This window comes from Chionomys nivalis, chromosome 8 (genome assembly GCF_950005125.1).
Source record: "Chionomys nivalis chromosome 8, mChiNiv1.1, whole genome shotgun sequence".
NCBI classification, from domain to species: Eukaryota; Metazoa; Chordata; class Mammalia; order Rodentia; family Cricetidae; genus Chionomys; species Chionomys nivalis.
This window is the reverse complement of record NC_080093.1, coordinates 55,458,866-55,479,653: the sequence shown is the minus strand read 5'-3', so window position 1 is coordinate 55,479,653 and position 20,788 is coordinate 55,458,866. Positions and strand designations below refer to the sequence as shown.

The window sequence follows — 20,788 nt, the reverse complement described above, 5'->3', positions numbered from 1 at the left end:
ATTCCTCCGAGGCTCTACACTCCTGTGATTGTGAAGTGCTCTCTCTCTCTCTCTCTCTCTCTCTCTCTCTCTCTCTCTCTCTCTCTCTCTCACACACACACACACACACACACACACACACAGCTCCTCTCCAAGGAAAGAGGATGACTGCCCAGAACAGCCCTGCGGTAGTCTCAGAGGCAGCATTTTGTCAGTCTGGAAGATGTGTCTATTGAGGTACCAGGAACTCATAGGTTAGAATGGCCTGGGTAGGTCTGTGTGTGGGCTGCTTGGAGAGAACTACACAGGTCAGACCTGGGGGAAGCTCAGGGAAGCTCAGGGAAGCCAGACTCCACCTTCAGACACACCCACCTCTGACTGCTGCCACTGACCAGCCTAAAGTGACTGAGTGCCCACTGTTTACCTGGGTGAGGGTAATGATAGGCCTGCCCCGCCCACCAACGTGAAGCCACTGGTGCTCCAGCCAGCTCTCAGACTACAAAAGGCAGCTGGTGACTTGAGTCTGTCCTCAGAGCCTACCAGTGGGGACGTTTTCCCATGCTCCACAGCATGGGTGTCGGCCGGAGGAAGCTGGTCCCATTCTGGGTCCTAGCCCTGGCCCTGACTTGTAGTCAACACACAGGTAAGATTCAAAGTGTCAGCTTTTCCAGGTCATTTGGAGAGACATTTTCCTTCCCCCATGCCCTGGACTCAGGTGGGCAGTGAAGTTCAAACTCTTATCTGGGTCCTGGCAGCTAAATTATCTGTGCGAGGGTCCTGCCAGGCAGCCCTTGCCTGAGCCCTGACAACTTCAAATGGTCTCCGACTTAAGAGGCAAGGAAGTACTTTTAAGTGCTGGGGATTGAGGTTGGGCATCCAATGTGGGGGGAGCAGAAGGCATGTCTTAGAGCCCCCCAAGCTGGTCATGGCAGGCTCTCAACCCTCTTGTGTGCCCTGGTTGTGACAATTTTACCAGCACACAACCTCTTTGGACTGTCATAAGCTCACAAGACACCATGGGCTGTATATGTTGTAGGCCCAGCAGGGTGTTCTGGAGATGTGTTTTCTCCCAGCACGGCCTCCTAACAGATGCAGGCACCAGGAAACTAGACTTAATTCAGGCGAAGGCCAGTCACAACTTTGCTCGAACCCTCTTGTGTAGGTATGGGGGTGGGCCATTCACCCTCCATCATGGTGATTCTGTGCTTCAGACCATTGATGAGTGATAATTATGTCCTTCTCTCCACCTGCACATGGATGGCCAGCAGCCTGGGCTGTCTGAGGCTCCTGCTCTCTTCTCAGCTCAAGCCCATCTCCTCTTTGCAGGCCAGGCCCATCAGGACACTCTGAAATCTGCCCAAGAGCCTCACTCTGACTTCTCTCTCCTTCAAGGGCATGATGGTAAGTCCTAGCCTTTTGTCCCTAATATGCCTGCCATATTCTCCCCGCCCCGATTCTATCTTAATATGACCTTGGGTCCCCCAGGATTTCTTGCCTTAATGGCTCCTCAGCTAGCACACTGAGGAGTGAGAACATGGAGCTGAGGTGTACCCTGTTGTACATGACTGTTGATCCAGCCCCTGGTGGCATCACAGGCATCCAGGCTCAGGCTCTGAGAGAGATGCAGAAGGTCTGTCAGGCTGCCTGGGGAGGCTATGCCCTCTGCAGCACAAGGTCATTGTTCCACCTGCGTAGAGCCTACCGCCATTTCTCTTGGTTTGATTAACCTGTTTCAGTATCATATTCACCATCCAGGACATGACGTAGGAGCTGAGGGATTGGCACACATGCCAATGCAAGGGGTCTGGTGGGGTGTTGGGGACCAATCAGCTCCTTGCAGTTTGCATTCCCCAAATGGGTTAAAAAGGGAGGGGGGCCTGAGAGGTTGAGCTGCCCTAGATTCAGGCATTTGTGAGAATCAGGACATAAATTCCCATGTACAAACAGAAGTTTCTGGGCTCTGTGGCCACTATGGGCTGATGAATCCAGGGGTCCCTAGGGGACAGTGAGAGAAGAGAATGCTATATGTAGGCCTCAGGCTGGGCCCTGCCCTACCTTGTCCTCAATAGGACCTAAGCTGTATTGGAGACTTGGGAGTCTGCTTCTGCTGACCCTGGGCCCTCTCCTCTGGGCCACATTGACCCCAAAACCTCACTCAAGGCTGTGTGCACCCCATGATCCAAACCTCTGTCTCCACAGCTGTCCCACTCCATGGGGTGACCATCATCCCACCTCTGAAGACCGTCCCCGTGGTACAAGGTGAGTGAGCCCCAAAGTCTATCTGGGAAAGTGGCTCCTCTTAGCAGGAATACTCACCCTTAGACCTGAAGAGCTAGTTTAGAAAGGGGTCCCTGATTCCTGGCTGCAATAATCATGGGGAAGGTTGGGGGGCATTCAAAGTGGCCGTGAGCTGGTCCCAGGTCTTCCTGCATCAGATGGGATCTTAGATCTACAGGAGGCTGAGCCTGTCTGATCCCAGTGGCACATGGGAAACAGATACCCAGTGTAGAACACAGAGGGCATAACAGGTCCCAGAAAAGTGCCTTCAAAACCTGCCATTGCTTCGGTCCACAGCTCTCAACCCAGCACATACCGGGAGGGTGTGCAGCACATGGGGCGACTTCCACTACAAGACCTTTGATGGCCAGGTCTTCCGCTTCCCTGGCCTCTGCAACTACGTGTTCTCTGCACACTGTGGGGATGCCTATGAGGACTTCAATATCCAGCTACGTCGTGCCCAGGAGTCTAATTCCACCACTCTGAGCAGGGTCATCATGAAGCTCGACGGCCTAGTTGTTGAACTGACCAAGAGCTCCATATTAGTCAACAACCACCCGTGAGTCTGGGGCAGTATTGGAATGGGGGATGGAGGTGCTGCATGGTCAGGGGGTCTGTGGGAGACACTGAGGTTGTTAGCGATAGACTCCACTCTCAGGAGAGAAGCTGAATAGGCACTCCCCACCCCATGCTCAGGCTGCCCCTTCAGCTCCTTAATACTGGCATTCCAGGTCCCATGTCTCTGTCACACACATGGATGCAGGGATCTTGTCACCTGGGGTCTCTCTTTTCCTTGTCCCCCAGTACCTTATCCCTACTCTCTTCTACAGGGTCCAGCTGCCCTTCAGCCAGTCTGGGGTTCTCATTGAGCTCAGCAGTGGCTACCTGAAGGTGGTGGCCAGGCTGGGCCTGGTCTTCGTGTGGAATGATGATGACAGTCTCCTGGTAAGGATGGGGGATGGGTGTGGGTGGAGAGAGCCTTCTGGTAAAATGGGGGCGATGGGTGGAATCTCTCAGTGAGATCAGGCGGTGGGTGAGGAGAGGGGGCATAGGCCACACAGCTGGTGAAGGTGGGCATCCAAGCATCAACAGAGTCTCAGGGTCTTCACCCCCAGACATAGGTCCTGTGTATGTGGGATGTTTGCTTCTGAGTCATGGCTTCATTTGACTTATGGGGAGGGTCTTTTGGCTTGTGTCTCCTCTGGGAGCTCTTAACCCCTTTTTTTGAGAGTCTATAGTTCACATCCTGGGTTGTCTATAGTGGGGTCAGATGTCTGATGTCTCCTTAATTTCAGCTGGAGTTGGACACCAAATACACCAACAAGACTTGTGGTCTCTGTGGAGACTTCAATGGCAGTCCAGAGTCCAGCGAGTTCCTGTCTCACAGTAAGTCCCCAGGCAATGCCCTAGGACCCCAGGAGGCTTAGTCTCTCTCTCTCTCTCTCTCTCTCTCTCTCTCTCTCTCTCTCTCTCTCACACACACACACACACACACACACACCCCTGCTGCTCACACAGGCACACATATCCACACAGGCTTCCCTCCCCACAATTACAGCTCATGCATAAGTTCACACACACACCTGGACACACCTACACTCATGTGCATGCACACTCTAGGCATGCTGATACACCCCATAGGTGCATACAGGAAACAAGCTACCTGTCAGACCACTGGTTCTTGGTATCCCTATTCTGGGGACACAAAACCTCCTTCTTTCTTCACCCTGGGAGGGTCATGCTTCTTTACCTCCAACCAGTGGCATCACGAATGTGGCTGCATCAGCCAGATACTCCAACATTCCTCCTCTGTCAGTTCCCCCAAGTCCCATATGAGCTGTGGGTGACAGAGCCTGCCTATGTATATGACTGCCCGTGTCAGGCCAGGCTGTGTGCAAGGTCAGCCAGAGTCTGAGGGCTGGTGGGATGTCAGGTTCACTCTACAGTCCTCTGGGCTGCGTCACAGCCTGGCCAGGATTGATGGCTATGCATCTGTTAAGGCCTCTCTCCCTTAATCCTGTTGCCCTAGGAACTCCAAGCTCTTTCTAGGCTCTCACATGGGTTCCAGACATCAGCATCTCAGGGAGTGAGACTGGGGAAGCTAGACAGGGACCACAGGATCACAGGGGCATTCTCCAGGGGAGCCCCTTGGACTTGGCTGTTGGGATGATGGGTTGGGGGCTTGGGATCTGTAGACAGACGTGCTCTGGGCTTCCTACAGATGTTAGACTGACACCTCTTGAGTTTGGGAACCTCCAGAAGATGGACGGCCCCACAGAGCAGTGCCAGGACCCCCTCCCTGTGCCCCAGAAGAACTGCTCCACCAAATCTGTGAGCCTTGAAAGAAATGGGTGGGAAGGGTGGGGAGGAGGGCTTTGGGCTCCGGGATAACCCAGGTGCTTCGGGGAAGCTTGGGTCTGAACTCAGCATGGACCCCACACTTGTCCAGGGCATCTGTGAAGAGATCCTGAAAAGTCAGCTGTTCTCAGACTGCTCAGCCCTGGTGGACATCAGCAGCTACCTGGAGGCTTGCAGGCAGGACCTCTGTCTCTGTGAACGCCCCGACCTGTCCAGCTGTGTCTGCCAAACTGTGGCTGAATACTCCCGGCAGTGTGCCCATGCTGGAGGGAAGCCCCAGGACTGGCGGGGTCCCAACCTCTGCTGTAAGTGCCTAAGTTCCTTTCCCCACCGTCAGACCATCCTCCAGCAGGGAAGTGGGACCTGGCTTGATATGAGCTTTCTCTCGGGTCTCCCTGCAGCTCAAGCATGCCCCCTCAACATGCAACACCAGGAATGTGGCTCACCCTGTGTGGACACCTGCTCCAACCCCCAGCACTCCCAGGTCTGTGAGGACCACTGTATTGCTGGCTGCTTCTGTCCTAAGGGTAAGATGGAGTCTCTACCTCACCAGTCCAGACACAGGACCTCCAAAACACACAGCTGCATGGGTGGTCATGTTGCCATTCTTCAGCCTTGGTGAAAGACCCTAAGACCCTGGCCCCAAGTGTCGCTGTGCTGCCAAGGTTTACTGAGGCTCTTAGATGGCTCCTATCACATGGGTTTGCTTTCTATAGGAATGGTTCTTGATGACATCAACCAGACAGGCTGTGTTCCCGTGTCCCAGTGTGCCTGCCTGTACAATGGGACATCTTATGCGCCTGGTACCAACTACTCTACTGACTGCACCAAGTGGTAGGTTTTGAGCTCCCCTTTCAAGAGCCTGCCATATGCCAGGGTTACTTCCCCAGGCTGTGTGGACTGGTCAGGTCCCACACTGCTGAGGTAAAGCCCTCTGGGCAGAAGCCTTCAGTCTAGGTGGCAAACACGTCAGGATTGCTGTTCCTGGGAGCAGTACACAGTATGCCCTTCTTTCCACCCACAGCACATGCTCTGGAGGGCGGTGGAGCTGCCAGGAGATCCCGTGCCCTGGCACCTGCTCCGTGCTGGGAGGCTCCCACTTCTCCACATTTGACGAAAGGCAGTACACAGTGCATGGGGATTGCAGCTACGTGCTGAGCAAGGTGAGACCTATGATGTCCTGGATGGGGCCTTTGACTTGGGTGGGGGTGGGCTCCCCAGTTATCACCAGTCTAGGCTGCCCATCACTCCTGCACCAGGGAGACCTCGGGAACTTCATGGTGAAACTGAAGGAATACTTCTGCCGATTGGCCCAGGGCTCCATGGGGTCATTCAACTGTTGATGGGGCCTCTAGGGCTGCGTGACTCCTGCTCATGGCTTTGGCCCTTCTAATCTTGTCTTTTTAAAGAGACTTATTTTATTTACATATTTTTACTTCTGTCTATGCTGGTGTCTCTCTGTGTGAACATGAGCATGGTACCCATGGAGGCCGGAAGAGGCATCAGATTCCTGGAGTTGGAGTTCCAGGTGGTTGGGAGCCACCATGTAGGTGCTGGACACTGAACTTGGGTCCTTTGCAAGAGCAGAACACACTTAATCACCGGTCCATCTCTCCAGACCCTGTCTTATTTTTTTTTATATCATTTTTATGTCCACAAATAAATGAAATAGAAAGCCCAGTGAATTCCCAAGCCTCGCCATCCCCAGCAGTCTCCCTGTACTAACATCTTGCTTTAGTGTGATATTTTGGTTACGACTGGTAACCAATCAGCCATTACCATCCACGGCAGTGTCTGTCAGGGTCACTCTTGTGCATGCCCCAGGATGTGACAAATGTGAAATGTCCCGTATCTGCTACCCTAGTGCCACTCAGTAGTTCACTGTGCTGGCCACCCTAGACTGCACCTGAGCATCCCCCTCCTCACCTTGGAAACCACTGATTTTTTTTTTTTTTTTAAAAAAAACAACTGTTTTTCTTTTAAAACATTTTTATTTTTTGAAAATTTTATATGTGTCCACAGTGTATTTCAATCATCCCCCTCCTCCCCTACCTCCTCCCCTCAATCTGTCTTTCTCTACCCCATCTTCCTCCCAACTTCTCTTTTAGAATTCTTGTACTCAGTAGGTGCAGTAAGCCCCCTGCCAGGGGCTAGGGAGACTCATGGCGTGGGCTCCAAGGGGCCCCTTCCTCCTGAAATCAAATGGCTGCTTCTTAGAGTCTGTGACAGTGGCGGATGAGGAATTTCCCGCAAGGGGAGGCAGCATAGATTGCATGAGAAGGAAGGTGCAGTGGGCCGGGGTTTGCGCAGTATGCCAGGACCTGTATCGCCCCCTGCAGCCCTGTGACAGCAATACCTTCACTGTGCTGGCTGAGCTTCGAAAGTGTGGACTGACAGACAGCGAGACTTGTCTGAAGAGTGTGACGCTGAGCCTGGGTGGGGGGCAGACGGTGAGTATCATGGGGGGAGCTGAGGGGAGCTCCAGCAGACGCAGGTCCTGGCCGGGTGGGAGGGATATGTTCACATGGGCCGTCGCCTGGATACACATACCCATCAGAGAGTGCATGCACTATTTGTGGATCTTTCTGGGGATGACCCTCAAGTGGAACACTGCAATTGTTTGTCTCTGGTGGTTTTGTGATTGTACCAGTTGGCTCCAAGAAACGAGGACTCAAGTATCTATCCAATACAGCACCACTGAAGTTATTTTTATACATTAATTTCTGTTTTTATATTACTTAGACTATGATTCTTTTCAAAGTTTAGAAAATCAGGGAAAGTATGGGGATAGATCTTGGGACGTAAGTTAACCACATGGGGACTACAGCTTTGTAGCCCAGGACCTCCCAGACCTAGCAAGCACATGCCACAGCCTGTGTGGGCTGCCAGGGGACAGTTGGGAGACACTTTCTTGGTTCCATACTGACCCCAGTTGACTCCGGCATTGCTTCTAGGTAGTCATGGTAAAAGCCACTGGAGAGGTCTTTGTGAACCAGATTTATACCCAGCTGCCGGTGTCTACAGGTGAGGGCTGCTTATGATTCTAAACTGTATCTCCATCCCACGGGACACCCCCACCCTGAAACTCCTATCTTCTGCCCACAGCCAATGTTACCCTCTTCCGGCCTTCAACCTTCTTCATCATTGCCCAGACCCACGTGGGTCTGCAGCTTGAGATCCAGCTGGTGCCCATCATGCAGGTGTTTGTGCGGCTGGCACCTGAGCTCAGGGGTCTAACCTGCGGTAAGAGGCCCTGACCCTGGACCTGAGCCCATTCCATTCTAGAGCCCACATGGGGCCTCAACCTGCTCTCCTGTTCCTAGGGCTCTGTGGGAATTTCAACAGTATCCAGGCCGACGATTTCCAGACCATCAGTGGGGTTGTGGAGGGCACAGCAGCCGCCTTCTTCAACACCTTCAAGACCCAGGCGGCTTGTCCGAACGTCAAGAATATCTTTGAGGACCCCTGCTCTCTCAGCGTGGAGAATGGTGAGCCTATGTTCTGTTTGGTGCTTAGGGGTTGGCTTACTTGCTTCCGTTTCTGAGCTGGTTACTTCCCCAAGAAGCATTTTTTCAGCCAGCTCTGACCTGGCCTGGTGTCCAGTCGTCTACCCTGAGGCGGCGAGTAGGCAAGCTAGTATGTATTGTGTTGTGTCAATCACACGTTAAAGAAACCCAGAGAGGGAACCAAAATCTGAAGATGTCATATTGAGGAGTGAGAAAGGGAAGCTTCCTCTTGGAAAAAGTTGACTGAAAGTGACTAAATTTGAATTCTCCATTTTTCTCCTGGTGTTTTCCTTCTGTCTATCATCTGTAGTCAGAGGCCCGCCTATAGTATTTGATCTCCGTGTTGTCTCTCTGTAACAAAGGGTTTTGCCCCATATTTATTGAGCCACATGGAAATTATGGCATGAAGAATGAGTGAAGAATTCTTTCCCATAGAAATGTTTAGCAGAGTTTTACAAAGGAAAAAGTTATTTTACTGACATCAGTTGACCCTGGACCACACTCAGAACCGCACAGACCCTATCAGTCTGGCTCTCAATGTTGCTGCCAGCATTTATGGGGTATTTTTTTTTCAATGTTGCTTTTGACCTGTTGGTTGCTTCCAGCAAAGATTACACTTTCATTATTCTGGGTCAGGGGCATGGAGAAGTACACACTTTAAGATTAAAACTATACATTTAACTTAGGTTGTAAAGCTAATTACAGAGGAAATCCAAGGTATAGTCAGGTCAGTGACACTGTTCTCTCAAACAGGCTGACCACACAGCAGGGCAGCAACTTGAGTACCATGTCTTAAGTGATTGCAAGGCTTATTGTTAACTCGGCTTCAGCTCCTGCCATAGCTCAGTCTTCTTGAAGGCAAGCAGTATTTTAGAAAATATATTGCTGCAGTTTATAGCATACAGTAGTACAAGTGAGACAAGTGTGGGTGCCCCAGGAAAGAGTGGTGACCAGCATCCATGCCTACCAGCTGGCAGGGAGGACATGAGGATCTCCAGCACAGAGTCATAGATGTTAGGGACCTTACCCGCTGCAGTATGCACACAGGGCATTGGACATTAGGGGCTCTGCTTCAGGGTCAAAGAAAGGACACAAGTGTTGTAATGTGACACTGTCCGGCCCCCAAGTAGGGCTGAGGAGGTGCGGGTCAGGATCAGCTGGTACTGCCCCCTTTGCCTCTGTATTTTGGTCCAGAAGTCTTGACTATTGTCCACGGTGATGGCCATTCCCATTCCTAGGAGGTGAGGGCTCTGGGGACACAGGAAGGAAGAGAAACAATGACTATAGCTTTCCAATGCCTCGTGTGTGTCATAGTGATACCTGTGGTGTCACCTGAAGTATGACTCAGCACCCATGATGTCTGTCTACACAGAGATGCAAGATGTCACGAGATGGGGGGAAGCCAGGGCTGGCGTGAGTAAGTGCTGATGGGTTCTCTTCCATCCACAGAGAAGTATGCTCAGCACTGGTGTTCTCAGTTGACTGATGCCAGCGGCCCATTTTCCAAGTGCCATACCACCGTGAACCCCAGCACCTACTACTCGGTAATGCTCGCTCTTCGGCTAGCTAGGACTCCGACACCACCTTGTGTGTCCCCTTTCGGGAGGATCAGAGGACTCTGGAGAGAGGCAATTGAGAGGCAACAGGTGGCAGGAATATTCTCCCAGTCTGTCTCTCGGATTCCATTCCTGACATCCATGTTCCTTCACGTGTCCAATCATCATTGTTCACTGAGTTTAGATCAAGCCTCCGGTCCACACTAGAAACAGGGCTAAACACGAAGCTTTTGAGAAATGAGAGTAACAGAACAGCAAGGAAGACAAAGTATTCCGGGGCCGGACCTGGTCAGCCACAGAGATAAAGGGCCAGGCTCTTCCCAGAATCCATGTCCTAGAGGGAAGGTTGGCTACATGGGAGCTACCAACACTAAAACAAACTAGAGGGGCATGGGGGATGGGCAGTGTCCCGAGGAAGGGAAGGAAGGTGGGAATATGTTGAGTTGTGTGTGTGTGGGTGGATCCCAGTCAGATGCCAGGCTCCTGGATGTGAGGCTGGGTCTCTGATGCTCTGATGTCCCCACCCCCAGAACTGCATGTTTGACACGTGCAACTGTGAGAAGAGCGAGGACTGCATGTGTGCCGCCCTGTCTTCCTATGTGCATGCCTGTGCCGCCAAAGGCGTGCTGCTCAGTGGCTGGAGAGACGGCGTCTGCAGTGAGTGTTCTGTGGGCAAGCTGGGCTCGCTTTCTCTACAGGACAGGGCCCCACCTATGGCCTAGCAGCTGATCGGGTGCTCTAAGGGTCCTATCACTACACCGGTCTCTGAAACTTGGGGAGACCCAAGCCATTGTGACTAAGAGCCCTAATCAGGAGCTTGTCGGGGGAGCTGGGAAGGCCTTGAACTGTTAGACCCTCTGTCGATGTTTGCTGGGCTGTGTCCACCAGTGTCCTAAGTGTCCCCCTCCTTCTGCCCCCACACAGCAAAGCCTACAACTACCTGCCCCAAGTCGATGACCTACCAATACCACATCAGCACCTGCCAGCCCACTTGTCGTGCTCTGAATGAGGAAGATGTCACCTGCCGTGTCAACTTCAGCCCTGTAGATGGTTGCACCTGTCCTGCAGGGACCTTCCTGGATGATTTAGGCAAATGTGTGCAGGCCACCAGATGTCCCTGCTACCACAGGGGATCCACAGTTCCCAATGGCGAGTCTGTGCACGAGAGTGGGGCCGTTTGGTAAGATCCTTAGGCCCGGCAGACTGTATTCTCAGGGGGCCCTGGTCACCCTGCTCCCATGCACATGTGGCCGGGCGGACAAAGAGGATGTGACAGGGATTCCGGGGGTCCAGAGTGGATGATGTTCTAACAGCCCTCTCCTCGTAGCACCTGCACCCAAGGGACACTGACCTGCATCGGAGGTCCTGCCCCGACTCCAGGTGAGCATATGAGGGAGCCCGTCAACTCTGGGAGAAAACGTCCAAAGATGTGTCAGGGGTGACACCCTTCCCAAGGGAAAAGAGCTGGGGTTAATGATCAGCTCACTGTTCTGGTACAGTCTGTGCCTTGGGCTCAGGAACAAGGGAGACGAGGGTGTGGACACTGTGCACACATAGTCATGAAAACACTCAGTGTACTCCCAACACACACACACACACACACACACACACACACACACACACACACACACACCCTAATACAGAGATGTGCACACTGCCCCCACCACAGGGCAGTCACAGGCTCGGCTGTCTGGAAACAAAAGGCTGAGACATTACAGCACTGGTGTCCCTCAGAGAAAGCTTGGCAGGGCCAGATGGCATCACCTCACTGGTCCCCTTCCTTCTCCAGTGTGTGTTGCACCCATGATCTATTCTGACTGCCGCAATGCCACGTCTGGGGACACTGGAGCTGGATGTCAGAAGAGCTGTCACACCCTGGACATGACCTGTGTGAGTGAGCAGGTTGCTCCCTAATAACCGGCTCTAAGACCTCCTGGGTGACCCCCTTACTTCCTTGACCTCTCCCGCTATGGTATCTGTGGACCCCTTCAGAGCGGCAGGGTTCTCCAATGCTGAGGGCCTTCGGGGCAGCCTGGCTAGACTACGTTCCCAGAGCACTCCTGGATACCCTTCTGCTGAGCTTTCTGCTCCCATGACACCTGCAGTCCTGCAGGCAAAGAGGACATCTCAGCCCCAAACATCCATCCATATCCAATCCCACTCTCCCTCTCCATATGTCCACAGTACAGCTCTGAGTGCGTGCCTGGCTGCGTGTGCCCGGACGGGTTGGTGGCAGATGGTAATGGAGGCTGTGTTGTTGCTGAGGACTGTCCTTGTGTGCACAACGAGGCCACTTATAGGCCTGGGGAGACCATCCAAGTGGGCTGCAACAACTGGTATGTGAGGGGCACAGCAGGAGGGGTGGGTATCCAGGCTGTCACCAGGCACAGAGGTCCTGATTAGGAATGGACTAAGCCCCAGCACGGCCTCTGGTGGACATACACAGCACAGGCTCTCAAGGCACCTGGGCTCTGCTTTGGTTTCCCATAAGGGGTTCCCACGGAGCCTCTGGGAAGGTTCCCATTCCCTGGGAGCGCTCGGCTGACCTCCATCGTCTATGTAGCACCTGTGAGAACAGGATGTGGCGGTGCACAGACAAGCCCTGCCTGGCCACCTGTGCTGTGTATGGGGATGGCCACTACATCACTTTCGATGGGCAGCGATACAGCTTCAGTGGGAACTGCGAGTACACGCTGCTGCAGGTACGCCTGACGGACAGCCTCACCCATGGCCACCCACAACCCCAGGTTCTCACCACCCTTCCCTGTCCCCTAACGGCCTTCTGGTCCTCCAGGACCACTGTGATGGGAACGGCAGCTTCCAGGATGCCTTTCGTGTTGTCACCGAGAACATCCCCTGTGGTACCACAGGAACCACCTGCTCCAAGGACATCAAGATCTTCCTGGGGGTGAGTGGGATGGAGGCGGCAGAGCACCCTGGGGCTCCACAGTGGGGCAGGGGCACACCTGAGGGGGTGTGGTCTTGGCTAGCCCCTGAGGACCCGTTGTCACACAGAACTATGAGCTGAAGCTGACCGATGGCAAGGTGGAAGTGGTCCAGAAGGGCCTCGGGCAGGAGCCCCCCTACTATGTCCACCAGATGGGCATCTACCTGGTGGTGGAAACCGACGCTGGCCTGGTGCTTCAGTGGGACAGGAAGACCAGCATCTTTCTCAGACTCAGCCCTGAGTTCAAGGTGAGGCTGAGCCAGGGAAGCCCTCTTAGGGGCTGGGGCACTCATGGGACTGGAGGCATGAACGGAAAGAGACAGAAGCACACAGAGAGCTAGAGAGAGAAAGATGGAGACACAGAGAGACAGAGAGATAGAGATGGACAGAAAGAGTGAGAGAGATCAAGCGACATGCACAGAGAGACAGAGAAGGGCAGGCTGGGATGTGGCTCAGTGGGTAAAGTGCTTGTTGATACACCTGATGGGCTCAGGCTTGAGGTTCAGTCCCTAGAACCCACATGGTGGAAGAGCTGACTTCCAGGAGCTGTGCTCTGATCTTTGCAAGAGCTCTGTGGCAGTGCATCCTTCACATACACACATACAATAAAATTAACATAATACATTTTGGAGAGAGAGGGGGGATGGATGGGAAGGACCTTTAGAAGAGCAGTGAGGAGCTCTTTCTCTGTGTATCTTGCAGCTTTTGTAACATGTGACTACAAACTGGGTGGCCAGTTCTTTTTTGTATCTGGACCCTAGGAGCCCAAGTGATGTCAATAGGGCTGCTGTGTCTCTGAAGGCTCAGGAGGTCCTTCCTCGCCTCTGTAGCCTCTGGGGCTCCAGGAGTCCTCGGCTTGTGGCTTCACCATCCTAGTCTCTGTCCGTTGTTGCGTGGGTGACTGTGTGTAGCTGTCTATCTTTTTCTTTTAACAAGGACACTAGACAGGAAAGCCAGGACTCCCCTTGCCTTAGTGAGACCTCATCTCACTTGGCCACACCTTCAAAGATTCTGCCCCTTTCACAGGCCCAGGGTTAGGAAGGGACAAACATGGGGCCCCTGTCTAGCCCGCTGCAGTGTTTTGGACTGCTGTCTAAGACAGACTCTAAGCTGAATGCCACAGCCCCACGCTCACCCTACAAAGTGACTGAGAGCTGACACCAAGGCCGGGGTGGAGGAAAGAAGGGTGAAGTAGTCTAATAGGAATAATGGACAACGAGATTTCCTGGACTGCCAAGCTGGGGGACTCACAGGCCTCCTGGGACATCATGGGCAGGGGTTGTGTCCTGGGGACAGACAAAGATGAGCACAAGTGCCACACACTACCACTGGACACCAAGGCCTTCTAAATGCACTTGCTGCTCTTCCTGGGCTCATCCTTCAGGAAGAGCAGAGTGTATATCAGGCTCCAGGAAGGGGCTCTGGCCCATATCTCTAATCTCTGTGCTTCTATAGGGCAGGGTCTGTGGCCTGTGTGGGAACTTTGACGACAATGCCATCAACGACTTCACCACGCGCAGCCAGTCTGTGGTTGGTGATATGCTGGAGTTTGGAAACAGCTGGAAATTCTCCCCATCCTGCCCAGATGCCCTGGTGTCCAAGGACCCCTGCACTGCCAACCCTTACCGCAAGTCCTGGGCCCAGAAACAATGCAGCATCATCAACAGCGCGACCTTCGCCACCTGCCACGCCCATGTACGGCATGGGGCTGGGTGGTCTCTGAACTTTAGGATGGAGAAACCATCAACCAAGGGTGTGGGTGTCGGTCGGGAACCCACATGTGTACAGCAGAACGGGTCATGGTTTGGGGGCTATTAACTCTGAACACGGATTGAGGAAGCTTGCGGCAACTCCAAGATCGAGCAAGTCTATGGACACCATGATGTCCTGGCTGGACATTCATGGTCATACATTTGCCACCATGAACACTGGTAGAAACTGGTCCAAATTATTAGGTCAGCACTAAGAGCTGAGGGAGACAGGAGTCTCCAGAGCCTGAAGCTTCTGTCTCTTACAGGTGGAGCCTGCCAAGTACTACGAAGCCTGTGTGAGTGATGCATGTGCCTGCGACTCAGGGGGTGACTGCGAGTGTTTCTGCACTGCTGTGGCTGCCTATGCCCAGGCCTGCCACGAAGTGGGCGTGTGTGTGTCCTGGAGGACACCGGACATCTGCCGTGAGTGGGAATCTGTCTGCGTTGCTAAAGGGTGGAACTGGGGGTGAGGTGGGAGATGATGTCCCTTGCTTCTCCTGGCTTGGTTCTGGCCAGCACACACACACATATACACACACACACTCACACTCACACACACCTACACCTGCAGTATGGAACTGGAGGTGGGTGATAGCCTGCCCTGCTCCTCTGGCTTGGTTTTGACCCGCAAACACACACACACACACACGCACACACACACACACACACCTCCAGTATGGAACTGGAGGTGGGTGATAGCCTGCCCTGTTCCCCTGGCTTGATTCTGACCCACAAACACACACACACACACACCCCTCCAGTGTGGAACTGGGGGTGAGATGGATGATGACATCTCTTGCTCCTTCTGGCTTGGTTCTGGCCAGCACACACACATGGATACACACACACACACACACACACACACACGCACACTCAAGCACGCACACATGCACACCTCCAGTGTGGAACTGGGGGTAAGGTTGGTGAGAGCCTCCTCTTTTTCCCCTGGCTTGGTTCTGGCCAGCACAGACACACACACACACAGACACACACACACTCACACCTCCCTCCAATGTGTGTGTGTGTGTGCATGCATCTGCTTGTGTCCTGCAATCCAAGTACACAAACGCTGTAGCCGCTCCATAGCTGGCTCTAACAGGAGCAGTTCCGAGGGCTGAGCCAGGATGTCCTACTGTGAGTGCTCCAGGATGGACTGTGGTTCCAGGCAGGAGAGGCCGGTTCCGTAGGTCTGCCAGGATGCATGGGAGGGCCAATAGTTTCCCAAGGCAAGTGAAGCAGAATGACAGTGACGATCTGTGGGAGGAAGGCTGACCTCAAAGAATGTTCTACAATGGAGGCATCAGTACCTCTTTTTATGCACAGTCCATGTGAAGCCCCGAGGGACCAGTGCGTCTGGGGGCAGCTGCTGGAGCTGGAGAGGCCCCTTCGGTGTTTGCCTCGCTGGCACCCCTATTAGTCGGAAAGCTTTATCTGAGCTGCCTTCTCTCAGGGTGGGGTTCAGCTTTACCCCAGGAAATCTCCCTGCTTTCCAGCACTCTTCTGTGACTACTACAACCCAGAGGGTCAGTGTGAGTGGCACTACCAGCCGTGTGGGGCCCCCTGCATGCGCACCTGCCTGAACCCTAGTGGAGAATGCCTACAAGATCTTCGTGGCCTTGAAGGTAGGTGGAAGGCTGAACTGGGAGGGGCAGGGTCTGTTGGGTTCCTAGGATATGAACTGGGATCTATCCTGGGATCCAAGGCCTGGGGTCTTCTGATGGGACCCTTGGTTGGGAGGAATTCTTCCTGATCCCATGAGGATCCTTTAGGTTTTCAAACTCAAACAGTAGTGTGGAGGAAGCTGTGCATTGAGGACAGACCTGGGCCCTGGTGTCAGAGGGCTGGGGTGGGGTGGGGGGGGGAGGAGATTGTCTAGGACACAGGTCTTTTGGTCCACAGGCTGCTACCCCAAGTGCCCACCAACAGCCCCCATCTTTGATGAGGGCACGATGCAGTGTGTATCCAACTGTACAGTCCATCCCCACTCACGTCTACCACCCTGCCGCATCAATGGGAAGTCGTACCGACCAGGTGCGACGGTACCTTCAGACAAGAACTGCCATTCCTGGTAAGTCCTTCAGTTAGAGTGGCCTAGAACCTGGAATGCCACAGGGAGCCCAAGCCAAACTTACAGCATCAGCTAGAAGCACCCTCTGCCTGAGGTTGCGCTGAGGGGAAAGTGACACCACCAGCCCTGTGGAACCCCGTGCCTACAGAGCTTCAGCTAGGAGGGAGAACACTCTTGTCTTAGGCTCAGCTGAGAGGACGGACACCCTGGACTTGCGGCTGAGCTGGGAGGGAGCATGCCTATGGGCTAAGGCTCATGCTAAAGGGAGGACATCCTTGACGTCCTAAAATCCAGCTCTGTGTAAAAGTGATGGTGTTCTCAGCCAAGTGTCCTCCCAGGGACGAAGGGACGATGTCTGTGGGAGTCCACCTTGTCTCCTTTGGTTATGAGTGGAGGTGATGTTTGAGAGAGGGTGACCTTAGTGGAGCAGATCCTGAAAGGCTGAAGGTTAGGACCTGGTTGGACCGTAGCCTCCAGCTTGGGCGGTAACTGGACTGCTTCATCACTGATATTAAGCCCCCTGGGTGCAGGCAGGTCCAGTTCCCGTGCATTCAGTCCCACTTCTTTCTGTCCTTAACAGCGTTTGCACGGAGAACGGCGTGAGCTGTAGCCACAATGTTTCGGGTGAGCACCTGCAGCCTTCTCTGAGCTGGAGACCGTGGGAGGGGAGGGGGCGGGAGAGTCATTGCCAGTGTCTTAGCACCCTAACAGGCTAAACATCTATTTCCCACAGCCTGTGTCTGTACCTACAGTGGACAGGACTTCCATCACGGGGAAGTCATCTACAACACGACAGATGGCATGGGAGGCTGTATCTCTGCATACTGCGGGGCTAACGGCACTATCGAGAGGATTACTGACACCTGCAGCCCCACCACTCCCATGCCCCCGACCACGTTCTCCTTCTCCACACCAGTTGGTAAGGCAGAAATGACCGGTGGCAGAAAATGCTAGGCTTCCTGGGGGTTGTCTCTCTCTCTGTTGACTGGTGCTGCTTCTCTTGCTGAATGTTAGGTAGTGGCTAGCTCGTGGTCTTGGTGGCAGGCCCTGAAACTCAAGGAGGGGCCAAGGAGTTGAACATCAGGAACATAGGTAGCCTGCTTTTATCCCATGGCAGGAAGGGATCAGTCTCCTTGACCCATTCTGGCAGGCCCGGTTCTGTAGCTACTGGACCCGATCCCAAGGGAGTGAGGGCCTTAGCTTACAGGTTCTAATGACTAGTGCTCCCAGGCTAGTACTTTGGATGAACATGAGATTTTCCCAGAATTTATAGCGCCTGCTTGCCTTACACTGTGTAGATCGCTAGATATCCCTCAGGTCTCACCCCCCCTCCCTGCAGCCTAGTTTTGAAGGGTATAAGCGTGTAGATTCTGCTCGGGGCATGGCCAGGACAGAAGATTCCGTTTAGATGAGATTAATTTGTCTGTTTGTAGACCTAATATAGTGTACTTCTGTCAACCGAGAGCTAGGTTCTGAGAAGACAGGCTGATGGATGTGGCTGTGGTGTTCAGTTTTCAAAGTTAGTGTAACCATGGTGATGAGACCCAAGGCTGCTGATGTATGAGGAGGGAGGATGTGACCAGGGACGAGGTAGTCAGCCCCAAGGCCCTAATGCTGACTCCTGCTACCTTTGTCCACAGTCATGACCTCAGTGATACCCTCCAGCACACATCCCAGCCCTACCCTGAGTGTCGTGTACACAGGGTCCCCAAGCAGGGCTCCACCAACAACCAGCAGCATGCTGTCTGTCGAGACCCCTGCCACAGCCTCTACCTTGACCTCATCTACGACAGCCTCCACCTTAACCACGCCAGGCTGCGAGGAGGAGTGCTCCTGGTCTCCCTGGATGGATGCCAGCCGCCCTGGACGTGGCATTGACGGTGGTGACTTTGACACTCTAGAGAACCTCCGTGCCCATGGCTACCAGACCTGCCAAGTGCCCAGGGAAGTGGACTGCCGTGCTGAGGCTACCCCTGAGGTGCCACTTCACGCCCTAGGGCAGCGTGTGGAGTGCAGTACAACTGCCGGGCTGACCTGTCACAACAGGGATCAGGTGTCGGGGCTCTGTGACAATTACCAGATCAGAATTCTGTGCTGCACCCCCATCAGCTGTCCAGCCTCCAGTGGTCCTACCCAGACCACCCATTTGATAACCTCCACGACAACGACAATGGGGACCACAACCTCCTCAGCCCCTGTCACCTCCCCTGACCACACAGAGAGCACGGTGATGTCAGGTGCCTCTACCCATGCACCAGGTCCTTTCCCCTCTTCCTCACATCCTTCTCCATCAGCTCCAAGGCCCTCCATCCCTGGCCCAGTTAGTTCTACCACAATTAAGACAACTCTGTCCACCACTAGCCCAACGCCAGAACCAACTTCAGCCACATCATCTATGTCTGTATCAACTTCAGGGTCCACCGTGGCTTCTCTGCAGACTACTCATGAGTGCAAACAGGAGCACTGCAGTTGGACTGATTGGATAGATAGCAGCTACCCTGGGCCCGGCCGAAACAGTGGAGATTTTGACAGCTTCCTAAACCTGAGAGCCAAAGGCTACAAGTTCTGTGAGAAGCCACAAAATGTTGAGTGTAGGGCTCAGTTCTTTCCCAACACTCCCCTGGAGGAGCTGGGCCAGGACGTAACCTGCAACCGAGAGGAAGGCTTGATCTGTCTGAACAAGAACCAGCTGCCACCCATTTGTTATAACTACGAGATCCGGATACAGTGTTGCACAGTGGTGGATGTGTGCTCCACCGCTTCGGCTGCCACTCATCCTACCCCACATGCAGTAAGCACGAAAACCAAGATCAAAGGAACCACAAGCTTGCATTCCTCCTCCATCACCTACACCAGTACTCACTCAGCGATGACACACACAAAGACCTTGGCCACAGAGAGTCCACACATAGTCACGGAGCCAGTGACCACCCACTGCCAGCCCCAGTGCAACTGGACCAAGTGGTTTGACACTGACTTCCCGGTGCCCGGGCCGCATGGAGGGGACCTGGAAACCTACAGCAACATCCTGAGGAAGGGAGAGAGCATCTGTCACCGGCCAGAGGAGATCACACAGCTGGAATGCAGGGCTGAGAATCATCCTGAGGTGCGGCTGGAGGATCTGGGTCAGGTGGTGCAGTGCGACCCCACTGTGGGCCTGGTGTGCAGGAACCGGGACCAGCAGGACATCTCCGGGATGTGCCTCAACTATGAGGTGCGAGTCCTGTGCTGCCGCGTGCCTGAAGGCTGCCCTGAGACTACACGTGCCACTCCTGCCAGCTCTCCAAGTGAGACTGTCACCAGTTCAGTGCCTGGCACCACTTCTGTTCATAGAGCAATCAGCACGTCCATGCCTCAAACCAGGACAACCATTGTGCAGACAGCCAGCACCACCTCCACACCCCAAACCAGCTCACCCTTCATAGAAAAATCCAGCACCATCTCTGGGCAGACCATTTCCACCAGAGACACCAGAACCACCTCTGGGCAGACAGCCAGCACCACATCCACACCTAAACCCAAACCAAGTTCTGAGCCTTCGGCCAGTACCACCTCTAAACCCCAAACAAGCTCAACACTTATAGGACATTCCAGCACAGCCTCTGGACAGCCAGCCAGCACCATGTCCACCAGAGACACCAGAACCACCTCTGAGCAGACAGTCAGCACAACCACCTTGCATAAACCCAGACCAACCTCTGGGCAGTCAGCCGGAACCACCTCCACACCTCAAACCAGTGCAGTCTCTGGGCAAAAAGTCAGCACAGTGTCCACCAGGGACACCAGAACCACCTCTGTGCAGACAGCCAGCACCACCTCCACACCTCAAACAAGCTCACCCTTCATAAAAAAATCTAGCACTACTGCTGGGCAGACGGCCAGTACTATTTTCACCAGGGACACCAGGACCACCTCTGGGCAGACAGCCAGCACCACCTCCATACCTAAACCCAAACCAAGCTCTGAGCCTTCAGTCAGCACCACCTCCAAACCCCAGACAAGCTTAACACCTATAGAACATTACAGAACAACCTCTGGACAGCCAGCCAGCACCATGTCCACCAAGGGCACCAGCGCCACCTCTGAGAAGACAGCAAGTACCACCTCCACACCCCAAACAAGCTCACCCTCTACAGTAACAGTGAGCTCTACCCTCAAAACTCAGACCAGTTCAACCTCTACAGAAAATACCAGTACCACCTCTGGGCAGCCAGCCAGAACCACCTCCACATCTCGAACCAGTGCAGTCTCTGGGCAAGCAGTCAGCACAGTGTCAACCAGAGACACCAGCACCATCTCTGAGCAGACAGCCAGCACCACCTCCACACCCCAAACAAACTTACCAT

The 20,788-nt window shown here is 53.8% G+C and overlaps 1 protein-coding gene across 1 annotated transcript in view; it reads left to right on the top strand.

Moving 5' to 3' along the window:
- Positions 1–549: 549 nt before the first annotated feature.
- The window catches only part of Muc5ac (mucin 5AC, oligomeric mucus/gel-forming), a 30,902-nt gene continuing 10,663 nt past the window's right edge, over positions 550–20,788 (top strand). Inside the window, exons 1-31 of the mRNA XM_057778708.1 lie at positions 550–622; positions 1,306–1,380; positions 2,179–2,238; positions 2,554–2,815; positions 3,087–3,201; positions 3,552–3,642; positions 4,478–4,587; positions 4,706–4,919; positions 5,016–5,141; positions 5,331–5,445; positions 5,639–5,777; positions 6,954–7,068; positions 7,573–7,638; positions 7,720–7,857; positions 7,938–8,102; positions 9,570–9,664; positions 10,207–10,333; positions 10,601–10,856; positions 11,004–11,056; positions 11,466–11,566; positions 11,861–12,012; positions 12,240–12,378; positions 12,471–12,584; positions 12,692–12,871; positions 14,079–14,318; positions 14,641–14,797; positions 15,868–15,996; positions 16,274–16,442; positions 17,023–17,066; positions 17,176–17,361; positions 18,083–20,539. Coding sequence (XP_057634691.1) covers positions 550–622; positions 1,306–1,380; positions 2,179–2,238; positions 2,554–2,815; positions 3,087–3,201; positions 3,552–3,642; positions 4,478–4,587; positions 4,706–4,919; positions 5,016–5,141; positions 5,331–5,445; positions 5,639–5,777; positions 6,954–7,068; positions 7,573–7,638; positions 7,720–7,857; positions 7,938–8,102; positions 9,570–9,664; positions 10,207–10,333; positions 10,601–10,856; positions 11,004–11,056; positions 11,466–11,566; positions 11,861–12,012; positions 12,240–12,378; positions 12,471–12,584; positions 12,692–12,871; positions 14,079–14,318; positions 14,641–14,797; positions 15,868–15,996; positions 16,274–16,442; positions 17,023–17,066; positions 17,176–17,361; positions 18,083–20,539 — 6,463 coding nt within the window. The remainder of the gene's footprint in view (positions 623–1,305; positions 1,381–2,178; positions 2,239–2,553; positions 2,816–3,086; positions 3,202–3,551; positions 3,643–4,477; positions 4,588–4,705; positions 4,920–5,015; positions 5,142–5,330; positions 5,446–5,638; positions 5,778–6,953; positions 7,069–7,572; positions 7,639–7,719; positions 7,858–7,937; positions 8,103–9,569; positions 9,665–10,206; positions 10,334–10,600; positions 10,857–11,003; positions 11,057–11,465; positions 11,567–11,860; positions 12,013–12,239; positions 12,379–12,470; positions 12,585–12,691; positions 12,872–14,078; positions 14,319–14,640; positions 14,798–15,867; positions 15,997–16,273; positions 16,443–17,022; positions 17,067–17,175; positions 17,362–18,082; positions 20,540–20,788) is intronic.